General features: G+C 38.9%; 1 protein-coding gene across 1 annotated transcript in view; it reads right to left on the reverse strand.

Annotated features, from left to right (window-relative positions):
* Window positions 1–1,463: 1,463 nt before the first annotated feature.
* Window positions 1,464–17,364, reverse strand: part of Ccdc58 (Coiled-coil domain-containing 58) — a 28,186-nt gene continuing 12,285 nt past the window's right edge. Inside the window, exon 4 of the mRNA XM_067154766.2 lies at window positions 1,464–7,200. Within this exon, the coding sequence (XP_067010867.1) occupies window positions 7,087–7,200 (114 nt within the window). The 3' untranslated portion in view covers window positions 1,464–7,086. The remainder of the gene's footprint in view (window positions 7,201–17,364) is intronic.

Consider the following 17,364-nt stretch of genomic DNA (forward strand, 5'->3'; position numbering starts at 1 on the left):
CAGCCACCTTCGAAAGAAGTAACGGACATCATCAGTGGTCTCAAGAACAAGGCTACAGGTGAAGATGGCATAGTTGCCGAGATGTGGAAACATGCAGATGACCAGTCCTTGCAGAGCATCTATCAAATCATAAAGGACACATGGAAAACAGAGTCCCTACCCGAAGGATGGACATCTGCTGTGATTCATTCCCTCCACAAGAAGGGAGGTAAGACAGACCTCAACAATTATAGAGGTATTCGTTACAAATTACCTACAAGGATCCTCTCGGTAGCCCTGCTCAATAGTCATCACACAGCTAGACTCACAATTAGGTGAATACCAAACTGGTTTCCGTACGACTAGTTCTTACAAAGCTTTTAAAAGTTTTAGGGTCCACCTTATTCAATACTATACAATTTGTTGTGTAGATGTAATTACAAAATATGTTTATTCAGAAGTAGTTTCGATGCTATACTGCGTCATCATCAGCTGAATGGAGGCATTGGAAAACTGGCAAACACATAAATATTATCAACATTAAACAAATTAAAATCTTATAATATTACAATTAAAATGAATATATATTTAAAAAGATATAGTGTTTGTCCTTCCTCTCTCAGCAAGTTGAAGACTTGCAGGTCTGTTGTACCAAATTAACAAAACCATATGCAATCAGGTTCGCTATAATTATTGTAATTTTAAGGTGAATTCAAATCCACACACAAATTTATTAAAATAGTTCCGCTCAGAAAACACTTTGTGCTTAATTAAATACACTTCGTAATTCTGCATATAGTGCAATCATAAAAATAGATTCCAGGAAGTTATGCAGTGGCCTTTTTTGACAGTATTGTTCAGTGAAACGAGCCGGATGAGGTGGGAACGTACAAATAAAGTCCTTAAGCTATTAACAAGAACTATGTTTCCCAGTTCAAATGCAGAACCTGTGAATAATAAATATAATAGTTATAATGTCTCAGAGGGAAGGCAAGATATAAGATCGTGTCAATAACGTAAATGTTTATATGACTCACCTCAGAAAGTCGTTGACTGAGCAAAGTGTAATAAGCACTACGAGCAGTGATATGATTGAGTTCAAGTGCCCACGGTGGTTTGGGCCAGGAGAGGAAGAATAGGGGTAAGTGTGAGGAGAGATTGAGGAGCGACAGTGTGAGGGGGAACTGGGAATAACGAATGGAAGAAAGGAATAACGAGCGAAACTATTACGCATAGCACGAAAAACCAAACTATTGACTGGAACTTTTACGTTTAAAAAAAATGCAATAAGAAAATCAAATAGAACAAACGGCCATGACCACTACTTTCCCAAATCTTTGATGGGTTAGACTGACGTTAAACCATTCACAACAAGGTACAATGCAATTATGCAAATGAAATATACTATTGTAGTTTCAGAATTATGATGTTGCCAGCTGGTGAACTTGAGGTGAGGGGATTTTATTTTATTTTAAAGAAACACATATAAGAGCAAATATAAAATTTTTATTTACGTTTTCTTTTTTGTGAATACGAAATATATATAGGAAATGCATTAAAATAACAATTATACAATGTGTGTGATATCTTGGCTTACCACAGACAACAGAAACCTCATACTACTTGGAATTACAGGCTCTCCTCATTCTATTTTTGTACCACAATGTTTTGTTAGGCAAGAGTCAACAACAATACAAAGTCAGTCTCATTCAAAGGGTTCATTTACTGTATAGAAAAGCCTTGCTGCAGAAGGATTACAAATATATATAGATATATACAGTATATATTTCAATTTCTTTGTATCAACAAATTTTACCAAAATTGTACCCAGAGTGTCCACAAAGACAGTGATCAGACAAATTATCACCAATGCGAGGGAGTGGAGGGCATCATATGCATTTCTGTACATATAACTATATGGCCTCAGCTACCGTGTGCAGACATGTCAATTTTGATGTTCCGTTTTACTCTAGGCCCACTAGATGGCAGACCGAGTACACCGAAATTCTCTTGGACGTCTATGGCCGAGGTTTAATTAATTTTGTCGGTTATACACCGAATGTGTCACCAGAGACCTTTTACATGCCGACATCGTATGACATGGAGTGTCGAATGGACTTTTTCCGCCCTTCAAAAATCCGACTACCTCTGCCGGTTTTGAACCCGCTATTTTGGGATTCGGAGGCTGACACTCTACCACAGAGGCAACTACCTCAGTTAACAATCATCAATCAGTCAACCATAAGTTTACAAGAAAAATGACATCACATGTCTACTTAGCTGGTAAATGAGTTGTGGCAGGCAGAGAGTAGAGTTACCAACTGCAGACTCAGTGCTGAACTGTGAGGGAGTCTATCACTGACAGCAGAACATAAGCTCCATAGAACATAATTTGCTCCATTATTTTACCCAGGAAATACAATTTCCTTGCATCTTATGGTCTGAGGGTCCACAGATATTTGGCTCTAACTACACAGAAATGCACTTGTTATAATATGGCCTTGGACAAGCTATGTAACAGTAAACAGTGGAAGCGGTGGAAACCAGCAAAGAAGGTGGGGAGAAAGGAATGTTCTGCAGTCTCAGCTATATTGCTGGGTCTCAGACACAATGTTGTAATCTGTTTTGAATAATGACAAAATGCAATCTGTAAGAGATGTTTGTATAGTGTAGCCTTTCCATTAGAAGCTGCAGAATATACAACAGAACATAACGGTACGGCAGAAAGACAGTGTAGACTGCCACCTATGGGAAAATCACTCAGGAAATTAATGTGGTATCAGCAATGCACTTGATGGTACTGAAGATAGTGTGTGTTTTTGAAGAGAAATTGAAAATGGAAGTGAAAATTCAGACGATAGCAAATCTGAGTGATACTGGGGAATAAAAATCTGTTACTGTGATATCATGTGATATTTTGTGCCTGTGCTTAAAATATGTTTCTTGAGTTGGTTGAGAAATATGTATGAATATCTTTCCCCCACCTTAAATTCTGAACCCAAAATTAAGGTTGTCTTATGGTCTGAAAAAGACTACAAAAATGTTTTGAACAGACATTATACAAAAAATAATACTCAAACGTAAAAAGAGTACACGTACACTGAGGGCTCAGTGATGGTCAGTGGTGAGAGATACCTGCAGAATGGGTGGAGCAAGGAAGCTTAGTGACTTCAAATGTGTACTGGTTACTGGTGGCCACATCAGTAAGCAATTAGCCAGGGCCATTTCCCGTCATTCTCAAGTTGCCCAAGTAGATATTCGGGAACTAGATTTTGAAGTGGAAATGAGAAAATACAACTACAGCTGGGTAAGCTAGAAACAACAGGAACCGTCAAGCATTGTACCCATAGAAGGTGGTATGGGAAAATGGAATTGCATCGTGTGATACAGTCGCCTGTTACCTCAGTGCCACTAATTGTGCAGAGCCATAATTGTCTGTTGAGAGATACAAGAAGTGTGGTTCAACGCTCAGGCACCTGCTAATAAACCGCCCACTTTCCAGTAAATGCTAAACGTCATGTAAGGTGGTGTAAATAGAGCTGCCACTGGTCCATAGATAATTGGAGATGTGATTTGGAGTGATGAAGCACGCTTTACCACGTGACAGTCTGGGTGTACTGAATGTCAAATGATACATGCTAGCCTGCAAAGAGTTCACAGTGAAATTTAGTGAAAGTGATAAAGCATAAGGATGTTTTTCATAGAAGGATAAACTTCCTCTTATAATACTACAGACCAACAAATAATAAGGGTATTCTGACAGTAGAAAATAGGTTCACAGATTATCATTGTGTGATTCAGCATGACAACACTCTATACCATAAAGCAGGGACTGTTCGTTGTGTGGTTAGTGGCCAATAATGTTCCGGCCCAAACCTCAATCCTATCAAACATCCACAGGATGAACTAGAACACTAACATCGCTTCAGACCCCAATGACCTTCATCAATAACTACGTCTAGAAGAATGGTGTGTGCACCCTCTATTAAGTCCAGTACTGGGTAATATATCCTAGAAATAATTAGAGAACAGTTTAGAGTACACGTGAGTGTACTTTTGATCACATAGTGCTCCTGGATGGGTAGTCGTCAAATGTGAAGTCTGGTCAATTCTCTATGATGGTGTAACAAACAATGAAATATGAAGGAGAAGAAAAAAAAAAAAAAACCACCTCGCAACCAAATGCCCAAACAGTAAACGCCTCAACAATTTTATATAGATTTATGGGAAAAGTTGGAAAACTTCTTATGTACATACATGAAAATGAAAATCCACAGCCTGTTTCCGGTGATTCGACCGGGTCAGAAATGGAATGAATGAAGCCTCCATCTAGCGACGACGACAGGAATTATGCCGGCTTTTGAAGCCTGTCACACTTCTCTGGGGCAATGATTAATGACTGACAGATGAAATGAAATTATACTGGAGAGTGTCGCTGGAATAAAAGATGACAGGGAAAACAGTAGTACCCAGATAAAAACCTGTCCTGCCTCTGCTTTGTCCAGCACAAATCTCACATGGAGTGACCAGGATTTGAACCACAGAACCCAGCAGTGAGAGACCGGTGCGCTGCCGCCTGAGCCATGAAGGCTCAGTTCATTTACATATATACCATTTAATAAAATTAAAAAAAAAAAAAAACAACATTTTGGTATTTTGTACAATATAAAGTAACAAGCAGTTAAGAATGAACAGCAAAATCTCCGCCTGTCTGTTAGGTCATCAGCTCAGAGGCTGGTTGGATCCTCAAATGGCACCACCAAAGGCTATGCAGTTATAAGGAAACTGCAAAAACCAATGGCAGACCCCAGATGAAGTGTACTACGCAAGATGAGGAGTGAGGTAGTTTGCCATTGCCTTCCACACTAGGCCAGAATATGCCACTGCAGCACGACTGACCCTTACATGAACAAAATGCCAAAGAAAATTAAAAAAAGAAAAGGTGCCAAATTTCCCTTTGAGAAAATCAAATGATCTTAAATATCTCTTTCAATAAATGTAACTCAAATCGATAACGATTAATTTATTTGCATCTAACGAAATTATTTTGAGAGACATCTGTATGGAATTTGGAGTCGACAGCTGCAGATTCAGGGCACTGAAAGGGGGAAACTCACTCAAAGCCTATGAAACTACCACAGAATGAAATAACCCATTCTCTGGAGTGTGATGAGATGAGGCCCTTTGATAAAAGAGCCTTCAATATGTGTCTCTGTCATGGCCATCTATCAATACTTCACATCACAGCCTGCACAGTTGCTAGGTAACACCGCACCACATATTTTGTATCGCTAATTTAGTGATGCAAATTTTCAGATGAGCCCCAGCCAAAAGACATTTAAAGATGGTGCTCAGTTTGTGTTCAAATCTCATTAAAACTACTACTACTCTTGGAGAACACTGAGATTCGAATACATTAACCTGAATCTGGCAAGTTTTAATTTTTAAGTGTTTGTATAATCAGTCCCTAGATCTTCATGATTTTTGTGACATGTCGCTGAAACCTACATCGTCTTCTTGAGATCAGCGTCTGATGCCCAACCCCAAGGTAAAAATGTTCATATCTTTGGGTTGTACGATGGTTTATGAAAGTATAAAGAGAACCCTTACTACTTTCAGTCTATATGGGGTATTATCAAAATGTTCCTGGAAACATTTGACAAGATGAAAATGTGCAGAGAGCTGGTGACTTTGCTTCCGCACACTAGACCCATGAAGGTACAGCATGACTCAGTTTGATAGGGGAATAGGTGTGTCGAATGTGTCTGGTGGAACATTGCAATTCAAGCAGAGATGCAACATCAAGTTCATGTGTAGGCTGTGGAAAACTGTTGTAGGGACACGAATGGCATTGCAGCAGGTTTACAGAAATGAAGATATGAAAAAGACACTTGTATACGAATGGTACAACAGGTTGCGGTCTGCTTCGACTTAAACTGACAAATGCTTATTCAACTAAGGCTGGCCTTGAGAGAAAAAGAAGAAGAAAAAAAAAAGACCAACAAATTGATTTATGGCACTTTTTGATCCATGAATTATAATTCATTTCAGAAACTTATTACTATAAGCAGCGAGTGCCTAATCTAATCAAAATTATACCAGTATTATTACTGTTTACTTCCCTTTTTTAACGATACTGTTATAAATTTAATAATATTAACGTCTACACTACCATTTGCACAATAATATATTTTTTTAAAATACTTTTTTGGAAAAGCAGGCCAAGCTGGTTGGTAGTTTATAATCTATATTCAAGCTCAGTTGAGATCAGGCCAAGCCCGTGCAGACCTCTAATAGGAGATTCCAAAGCGGACAGGAAATGGCTGAAGATGAACCACAGTGGAATACATTCCACGTCTGTGCATGAAGTGGAATGAAGTGTTGTTATTTCTGTAAATGAAGTGCAATGAAGTCTAATTTCCATGAACATTTTGATACTACCTCGTATAAATGACAGACATACTATGTAAGGACAGATAATATTTGCATGGACCAGGCTGTGTTTGCTTCGAACTTTAACCAATTAAATATTTTACAGTTGTTTTTGATAAGTTTTTTCAATCATATGTTCCATTACCAGTTTATCCCTAGGGCAGAATGATATTAAAATTTAACCTATTTCTTTAAAAAATATATATTAATATTATTTCAGAACCACAGACATACATAAATCAACTGTACTGATTGAAGAATTACTGGTAATAAGCTATTATTCCATTACATAGATAACTCAACAGTCAGTTTCTTATGCCTAATAGCAGCAAACATGTGTACTGCCAAGACTGTAATAGTTGTTTGCGGCATTGAGGATGGCTTAAGACTGCTGGATTGGTTACTCTGCTAGTGGAGTAGTATGGCACTTCTCTCACCAATACATGCTTTTCTCTCTCGCCCCGTTGAGCAATATTAAACAGATGATTGACCAAATTCCTTTACAGTATCTGTATTATACTTCCTCAGCCTTAAATTGCACCATTAAAAAATACCTGAATCTTTCCATTTCAGTATCCACGCCACATTCATTATATCCACTACATTCTTCACTTCTTCCTTTTCATGCTAAACTACTACCGGTACTTCTTCTCCAAATCAAACTCGTAACCATTCCTACAAATCTAGATCTGGAGGTTTATAAAAAGCTCTACACCGTTCATAGTAAATCTTATTTGTCTGTTCTCTCACCACTTCTTCTACGCTCAGTTCTGTCTGCAATAACCTGAGCTGCAACAGAAAGGAAGAAAAACGGATAAATTATCACATACAGGTACAAGAATAAATAAGTCTTAAAATTATTCCTTTGAATAATTCACCCAAGGATATTCTGCAAAGTTGAAGAACATATAAGCAACACACAGTTTGGATTCTGAAACAATCTTAGTACAAGAGATGCACTCTTCAGTATACAGGCATTTGTGTTAACCTTTAGCGACCCAATGGCCCAGTTTATTCCATCTTCGTTAAAAGAACACGCGTGCAATGTTTGTTAACATAGGATTAAAAATTTAGCAGCATGTTAATATTCTTGCATTTATCTCAACGTTTCCTAACATGGAGTTAACTCTCACAAGTGTCACGATCAGTGAGAATCTTGAAGGCAGTGGCAGAAGCATGCAGTTTTAAGTGCGCTCCAATGTACTTTTGTTTGTATACAGCCGTAAACCCAGGCGTGTGAAGTCAACGTTTATTAGAATTTTTTTTTATCTTGACCGTAAATTTTCTGTTGCTCTAGAGACCAATATGGAAGAAAGCCAAGAAGAGAATGTGTGGTTCAGATTTCTCTTCTTTCGCAAATTATTCCCAAGTTATTATAGAAAGCAAGCAAACTAATGGATCCGTGCACAAATCTAAAAGTGACACTTGGCAGAAAATTTGTAGTGAATCAATGTGCATACTGATGATCAAGTAACTGAAACAACGGTATGAAAATGATCTCTTCTGTTCCTAACTTTTTCTGGAAAAGACCTATCATATTCCAAATATTCAAGATACAGAAGTTCTGCATCTAATGCACCTGCCAAAAGAGATGTTCAATAAATTTCCAATTTCTTTGCAATCATTTAAGAAAAGGCTAGGAAAACAACAGATAGGGAATCTGCCACCTGGATGACTGCCCTAAATGCAGATCATTGGTGACTGATTTGATTGAGCTAACAGAGAATTTAACGCTTGAACCTGGGCAGTTAAGTTAACTGAGAATTTAACAGATTGTTAGTCTTAACCAATGTTGATTAAATGCTAATTTGGTTAAGTTCACTGTTAAATTATTTTATCATGGAGTTAAATATTAACTGAGGTTAAATAATCCAGGCCCATGTATTATACATCAGGCGTTATAACTTTTTCTGGTTCAGACAATGAGTGTAACTTGTGGTGACCTATTGTATCATATCACTTAATACATTCCGCATTTTATGTTTGTAATTTTTGTGTTGTTTCTATTGCAAGGTATAGGTGGTAGCACTGTGCAAATGTTAAAACCTTGCTATAATCCCGGATATAGGCCCTATCATATGTGATACATCCCAAAAATAACCCTAGATTCTGCCTCCAGAAAATTCCAAAACTACTGTTTTTTACAGGTGTCATATTTTGCCCCTTAAAATCAAACTAAATAACAACAACAACAACAACAACAACAAAAATGTCTAAATCTCCCCTCAGAATCCCCAAAAGGCCCCCTGGCCAAAATTTTGCCTCCCACCAGAACATTATTTTTGCAGATTTGTCATATTTTGTTTGCTTGGAGGCCATTAAACTCAAAAAAAATTTTTTACAATGTCCAAATTTAGCCTTCGGTTTTCTAGAGGTTAATAAAAAGATTTATACAAGTTCCATCGACTTTGATAAAAGCATTTAACAGGGTATGGCACTGTAAACTACAATACTGTACAGTGTTCTCCCTAGGACCTTTCTAATGGGGCACACAGCCGTTTTCACTGACCACCCGGCTATCATAATCCAGATATCTGCCAGTTACATATTTCAAGTTGCTTTACTTCGCACCGACACAGATAGGTCTTATGACGACGATGTGATAGGAAAGTGCTAGGAGTGGGAAGAAAGCAGCCGTGGCCTTAAGTTACAGCCCCAGCATTTACCAGCTGTGAAAATGGGAAACCATGGAAAACCATCTCTAGCGCTGAACTCCAATGTAACTCGAGCAATTATGCTGAAAATAATGAAGATTTTTCATTTAGATAAACAGTTTTAGAGTTTAGATTTTAATTGTAGCCTCCGTGGCTCAGGCAGCAGCGTGCCTGCCTCTCCCCGTTGGGTTCCGTAATTCAAATCCTGATCACTCCATGTGAGATTTGTGCTGGGCAAATCAGAGGTGGGACAGGTTTTTCTCCGGGTACTCTGGAGGATAGGAATTGTGCCGGCTGCTGAAGCCTGTTGCACTCCTCTGGGGCAATGATTAACGACTGACAGATGAAATGATAGTGGAGAGTGTTGCTGGAATGAAAGAAATGAAATATGACAGGGAAAACCGGCATTGTCGTGCGCTATCAGGGTCTGGATTAGCATAGAATTGCATGCGAGCACTCGATTCCGCGGGATGTAACAAACCCATCTGGCTCCCCACAGCAACCAAGTGATTATGAACGACCAGTAGAACACTAGAAGTTCAAAATACTCTGTTATGTCTTCTTCGTGATAACACTAAAATGGTTCATTTTTGCAGTAAATGTTTATCTATCTAATATTATTGTTGTCCGACTCGTTGGCTGAACGGTCAGCGTACTGGCCTTCGGTTCAGAGGGTCCCGGGTTCGATCCCCGGCCGGGTCGGGGATTTTAACCTTAATTGGTTAATTCCAATGGCACGGGGGCTGGGTGTATGTGTTGTCTTCATCATCATTTCACCCTCATCATGACGCGCAGGTCGCCTACGGGAGTCAAATAGAAAGACCTGCACCTGGCGAGCCGAACCCGTCATGGGATATCCCGGCACTAAAAGCCATACGACATTTCATTTCATATTATTGTTAATGGCTTGAAGGGAATAAGTTCAAATTTTATCATATTCATTTCTATGTAGTATTCCCTGCCCGGCTACTCATTCCTGCCACCCAGCTAATGAAAATTTCTGGGGAGAACACTGCTGTAAATTCTGAATTGTGTTATTCCAGAAGTCAGGGGCCTCCAAATAATGAAGCTGTTTTACTGGTACCAAAAGGCTAATGTCAAAACAGGACAAAAGTTGTCAGATGATGCTGAAATACTAAGAGGTGTTAGGCAGGGTTGCAGCTTGTCTCCTGTTGTATTCAACATAATATATGCTCTGGAGAAAATCTTCAAGGAGGCTTTGGAAACTGCAGAAATTGACTTCAAGGTGAATGCTGTACCAATCAACAATTTGAGATACGCCAATGAACCTGCAGGCCTAAGAAACTACAACTGCTCATGAAGAGAATCATGGCAGGATGTCAAAAAAGATCATGGTCATCAGTGAACAACCCATGGAAATACCATGGATAACAGAAAATTATGTAAGAAAAGATTAGGTACATAACAGATAAGGAATATTCCACCTAAATGCACATCAATGGCGATTCTGTGTGTGATCACACAGTGGTCTGTATCATCAAAAAATTCCTGGAATACCTGCTCATTCCTAACAGATTTCCTGTATTCAAAGTCAGTTTTTTTGGTACATATTTATTTATCAAATAAGCCAATTACAGAACTTTGAATGTTACATCTTCAAATAAATATTGTAAATTTGGTAAGGACTTGATTGTCTTTTCCATGCTATTTACATTTTACTAATTATTGACTGTCATTCAAATATCAGACATACCTTGGAAGTGATACAAACTAGTTTCACAGAGTATTCTAGACAAAGACATTACTGTACTGTGTTTAAATTTCTCTCTGTTGAGGTTTTAGAGTCTGTAATGTGTTTGAAATTCCTGTTGCACTTTCGCAACTCCTGTAACAAAACCAAACAAAAACACCAACAACAAAATACTACTTATTACAAAGCACTTAGATAATGTCCACACACGTCGTTGACTCGGGAAGCAACAAACTTCCATCTTGTTCTCTTCAGGTAGACACCGTAAATTTCCTTGTCCAGCTGTCCATCAGTAGTCATTATAAAACGGACAGTGTGTCCAATTATCCAGAGTGTAGAATTGTGTTTTGTCCATGGGGAAAGGAGGTAATCTGGTCTTATGAATTAGTCCTCTCTATTGATTGTGAAGTTCATTTGTTGAAGAAATGCTTTTGCTTGCATATACACCGACCTGACCCTCAGACAAGTGGTCAGTCTGTGAAGCATTGAGTCACCTTGAGCACAATATGAGAAGGAGTCCGAATCAGTCATTCATATTCAATATAGCTGTTCCTTTGTTGGTACAATATCATGGACTACCATATACCATGCAGATCACACTTTAGCAGGGAGACAAAGAGCACTAATGTTTTACCAAAGTTGTTGAAAGTCGGTGTGTGAAGGGACTTGTTGAAATAAACACCATGTGTAGGTGTTAGATGAAATAAATCAGCATAAGCCAGACGTGTTAATTGTACTTTTGGTACGAACTCGCCTTCCGTCATTAAACACCATTCTTGCAAATAAATGTGGAGATACTTCAGGGCAGACGGAACAAACCGAAAATCAGGTGGATTGTGCAAGTCCGTCACAGTAGACCATTTTTTCAGCCAAGCAGATGAGAAGCTCCGTTGGTTCATTTCTATTTTTCTTCCACGACTCAAGAAGAGGGCTTGACATTTAATGACGAGGTGTACCAACCCAAGGCCACCAGCTTTTGGCGGAAGACACAAGGTAGTTAATGGTACTCGGAAGATATTTCCACGCCAAATGTACCAGGAACTAGCACATATTATCTGTCTAGCAAACGTTGCAGGCAGTGGTAGTATTTGTGCAAGATACCAGCATTGTGATAGAAGGTACGTGTGGACAGTCCAGATCCTTTGGATTAGAGAGAGGTCACGGCAGTACAGTTCTTTTGCATACACTTTTATCTTGTTGACAACAGGTCCCCAGTTTTGTTGATTCATATCACGGGTCTTTCGAGCCCAATATATTCCAAATATCTTGCGTGTCTCTACCGTTTACAGCGGTGGAAGTTGAAGTAATGATGCCCAGTCGCCTAAGGGAATCACTTTGGATTTACGATTACTGATAGACAACCCAAATACTGCACTGAACTACTGAACTGTGTGAGAGCATTTCGCATTTAAAGATAAAAATTTCATTGTTCCGTATTGAAAAGTATCACAGTTAAATTGAAATAATAAATATGGTAGTTCCACCTATTCAATACAAGTAAATAAGAGATGTAGAGATTACATTCATATTTAATTAAAAGTGGAAATGGTACCGGTTTCGACCCCAGTCTGGGTCATCATCAGCCGATTATAACTCGAAAAACAATGTATAAGTAAGAAAGAAGTTAACGGTCAAGTCCACACAATATCAGTTGAAGAGGCGATATAAAAATGACAGGGGTAGGCACTGTAAAATTTAGATGAAGTGGAATGTAAGTCACTTAAAAGAAGTAATGCGTGTGCCGTGCTGATGCTCGGAAGATTACTCTTCTCTAAGCGGTGGAGGCTTACAGTCAGCAAAAAATTAATTTCATTGTCTTGGGTTGGCTCGGCATCAAAACGTTGTCAACAAAATGAATCGCAAGTCTTACTTATAGTCGGTTCTGTTGTGTATTCTTGTCCTTCTGGGTCTTGACGTTTCAATATGAGAGATCATCTGCGGCGCTTGAAGTCCTTCATTAAATGATAAAAATCAATCCGTTCATTTTCGATTGGTTCATTGACCCGACTGTGTACTTTGAGTCCTTGAAGTTGTTCATGATATATAGCAAGTATTTTTGCTTTATAGCGGCTGATTTCACTTCTTCTCTCTGGTGAATGAATGAATGAATGAATGAATGAATGAATGAATGAATGAATGAATGAATGAATGAATGAATGAATGAATGGCATTTGGGTTTTAGTGCCGAGATGTGTCCGAGGACTTCGGCTCGTCGGGTGCAGATCTTTTGATTTGACACCCGTAGGCGACCTGCGCGTCGGGATGAGGATGAAATGATGATGAAGACGACACATACACCCAGTCCACGAGCCACGGGAATGAACCAATTATGGTTAAAATTCCCGACCCTGCCGGGAATCAAACCTGGGACCCCTGTGGCCAAAAGCCAGCACGCTAACCATTTAGCCATGGAGTGGGACATAATATTAATAGAAAGACCCTACAAATAACTCTGAAGAAAAGAGTCGAAAGAATTATTACTATTACATTGACCAGAGAGACTGCAATTAGTTCACCCATAAAGCTCCAGAAGAATCTTGTCACAGAAAGACATTTCAATCCACATGCACGCCACTGACTCTATTGAAAAATGGATTTTCAAACTAGCTATTCCCATGGTCTGAATCAATGATGACTTACATATATTAAAATTTGACTTGTAAAAATAAGGCATTTTAATGAGAGTTCATAATTTCACTGACTTCAGAATGCCAGTCCATGAAGGTGTATACTTTAGTTCATAGACATAATAATTATAAACTTATCAATACTACTGCAGCTATGTCAGTTTCTATTTTTAAGGAGAAAAGAAAAATGTACTGCAGCCACTGAGAATCAAAATAAAAGATTTGAAGTACTTTCAGAACAAAGACTCAAACATAAAATCACACACTTCTTTCACCATAATTAAGTGAAGAAACAAATACCAGCTTAAACCCAATGACCAGTTCATCATATAACGTAAAGAAATTTTTTTTTGCTAGTTGCTTTACGTCGCACCGACACAGATAAGTCTTATGGCGATGATGGGACAGGGAAGGGCTAGGAGTGGGAAGGAAGCGGCCGTGGCCTTAATTAAGGTACAGCCCCAGCATTTGCCTGGTGTGAAAATGGGAAACCACGGAAAACCATTTTCAGGGCTGCCGACAGTGGGGTTCGAACCTACTATCTCCCGAATACTGGATACTGGCCGCACTTAAGCGACTGCAGCTATCGAGCTCTGTAACGTAAAGAAATATTAACTTGCTGATTTGCAGCCTTTTGAAATCCCTGCATTAACTTCAAGTTAACCATTCAACCAAGGCTCATTGAGAAAGATTACAGCAAGGGTTATGAGAGCCATCATTGGGTGAACCGTGGTGGACAGTAGATGGCACAATGCAGCACTACGCAGAAGAATGTCTGAAACATCTTCACGACCCAAATCTTGGAGAGTTTTAATCATCAGTCCTACTCCTGAATTCTTATCTTTGGCCCAATCATCAAGTAGCCTAGCAGTTCTACTTGATGATACGTTGTTCCCAGTATCAAGTGCAGCGATCTTATCAGCTAATCCTAGCTTAAGAGCTAGTAAGCACCAATCCTTGCCCAAAGGATCTGGAGGTTTCAACAGACGACACAGCTGTTGTCGGCACACAGTTGACAGAGCTGTGACAGGGAGTTTGTCTCCTGTTAATACCAAATCTCTCACCTCAGGACAACCAAATTTTTATCTGAGAATTTTTCAGATAAAAATTCTCTCTGGTGATGGCTGGTAGTTTTCTTCTTAAGTCATAAATACATCTAAAATAAAGGTTTATTAGACGCTCTTTGTCTTGATAAAGTTTGTAAGATTTTTGCTTAAAGAAATATTTAATTTGCGGCTTTACATACCGATCCCACCAATCAGCACAATCTTGATATCTAATCTTTCTTTTACTCCATTCTGACGAAAGCAATTTCAACTCTTCAAGGATACTAGTATTTTGAAGACAGGTTATATTCATCTTCCAGCAAGAGCATCCTCTAGGTATAAAATTTATCTTATACGTAGGATAACAGCTGCATGATCAGAAAATGTGACTGGTACTACTTCTACACGACTTATTTCATTAGCTAAATTTTGAGGAATATAAAATCGATCCCGTCTTGCTGCTGAATTTGAAGAAAAGAAAGTAAATCCTGAGGTATTACCTATGTTTTAGCACCCAAGCATCAAGCGCCTGCTCGGCTTAAAGGGACCTGTGCAGTCTACACAGTTAAATTCACCCCCCATCACATAATGCGTATGCAAGGAGCGAAGTAAATATGTAAAGTCTGACTGAAAGAATGTGTTCCTTTCCTGGAGTTTATTACTCCCAGATGGTGCATAAACATTGTAAAACGGGTAATCTTGAAATCTGCCACTCAGTCCACAACACCAGAGGGAAGCTTTTCTATTGACTGCAGTTCAGTACTTGACTTAGTAAGGATAGCAGTACCTCGGTTATCACTTCCAGTGTTTACATAGGCACTGTAGTTTAATACCAAAGGAAAATCACTGACGGAGACCACCTGTAGCATTGCAAGATCTATATCATGACACTGGAAATTTCAGTAGAGCATGCATTTTATTTGGTGATGAATTATTGTTGAAGTTGAGTGTCCTCACTGTTAGTGTGAGGATCATGACACTACAACAGAGAGAAAAATAGAATGCAGTCCACATATCGATATTCTGTCAAACTATTTCTTCGTAGTTGGGGGAGGTAATCCTTGGTTACTTACCCTTGTCTTATACGGATGATTTGTTGTTTACTAGCTAACTCTCCTACTTTTTGCTGACCGGGGTTACATTTTGTTACTTCAAGCGATATTTCTGCTACTGGGTCCTCCCTCCACAATACTTCCCTCTCTAGGTCCACCTGACTGTTCCACGATCTGAGAGTGGGAGGATTCTGTTCAGTGTTCACAGACCTATTCATATCAGACGAAGATAAAGTACTTTCTGGAGGGTGCTGGCTGTCAGCCTCAGACCTTGTCGAAGGTTGAAGAGTGATGACCATTGTATCAAGTTGTTGGTCTTCCTGTCTCAGTGTATTTGTGATCACTTTATTTTCTTCTATGGTTCCTTGATCTGATACGTGTATGTCCCTGGTATCTAATGTTTCTTCTACTGACTCTGAATTGTCATCTGAATCTAATGCACGTTGGTCCCCTGCAGGTACGTTAGCTATGTCCTGTGAACTGGCGTTTAACAATGGTGTGTTTACTATGTCCATGTGTTTTAACTTATTGTCATGACTTGTGCCAGGTGTTGTAGGGTTGACGTTGCTATCTATGCTACTTTCCACTGCACCGTTTGCTACCCTGCTCTGTATGGATGTTGGTTTGTTTACCTCTGTGAGAGCGGGTTCTGTATCTGACCGTAGGCTGTCAAAGGAGGGAGGTTTAAATAGATCGCTCAATGTGAAGCGTGATCTAGATGCCGTCAATGTTTTGATGTTGTAACTGTTCCCTCCTCACCGAAAACAACACTTGGGGAGATGAAAGTTATTATCTTGGGACACATGAATATTAAATAAACTATTTGTGGCTTGCCCGCAAATTGCCACGCAAATAGAAACAATTAACATTTCATGGTTCCCCATTTCTCTATGTAATGTTTGGGCGCCATGGTTACAGTTTTAAACAAAACTGTAAACCAAAATTTATATTTACTAGCATAGAGACTTACACTTAAATCACAGGGGGTAGGATTTTAAATAATTAACCATTAAGTATCGCTTAAGAAAGAAAATTAATGCAATATAAAATACAAATGAATTTATTATACAAAAAAAAATGAGATGAATCGGAAAGTTTCCTTAAAGCGTGGAGGAATTTATAATTTACTGAATTTACTATTGCTTGGTTTATCTAATTGAAGCTCACCAATTGCAGCTTCCGTTGAAGTCATCTGGTTTCTGTGGTTACTCGTTCTCTCCTTCTCGATGTAGACTTTGCTCCATGGACATCCTTCCTTCCTTCTCTGATATGGTACGGTCTATCTGGACTAGCACTCCCTATTTGCCTTGTCTTTAAATTACACATTGACCCTATACTTGTAAAAACTGATCAGCGTTGATCGTGTGAGGAGAAAATTCAGAGATATGAATTTTTCCATATTAGTAGAAATCTCAATCCAACTGAGCTATACTATTTATATGGTACAGACTTGTACCAAAATTCCGTAGACTTGAACTAAAACATAGTTCTTCGTCCACAATATTTACTGAATATAACACAAGCCGTAAGCTTGTTTCGTTTCACGCAGATCCGATAACATTACCGCAACTAAGTACTGTATTGAAGTGACAACACATTGTACAAAATAACTATGTCGCGGAGCGACCACACACTGTTTCACATATCACATAACGTCGTACCAAGTCGATGTTCACAGAAGAAGTAGTAGTAATGGAGTATCTCGTAGTTAGGTTGTAAGCTTGTAAGGTCGTAAGGCTGTAAGGTTGTTAGGTCCCGTTCTCGTGTTGAGAATCAGTATATATCCGGGCTCACCCCCACTCTTGGTAACAGTTCAATCTCAAAACTCATATACAACGAAGTATCGGATTCGATAGATCGAAG

Source organism: Anabrus simplex, chromosome 10 (genome assembly GCF_040414725.1).
Source record: "Anabrus simplex isolate iqAnaSimp1 chromosome 10, ASM4041472v1, whole genome shotgun sequence".
Classification (NCBI taxonomy): Eukaryota; Metazoa; Arthropoda; class Insecta; order Orthoptera; family Tettigoniidae; genus Anabrus; species Anabrus simplex.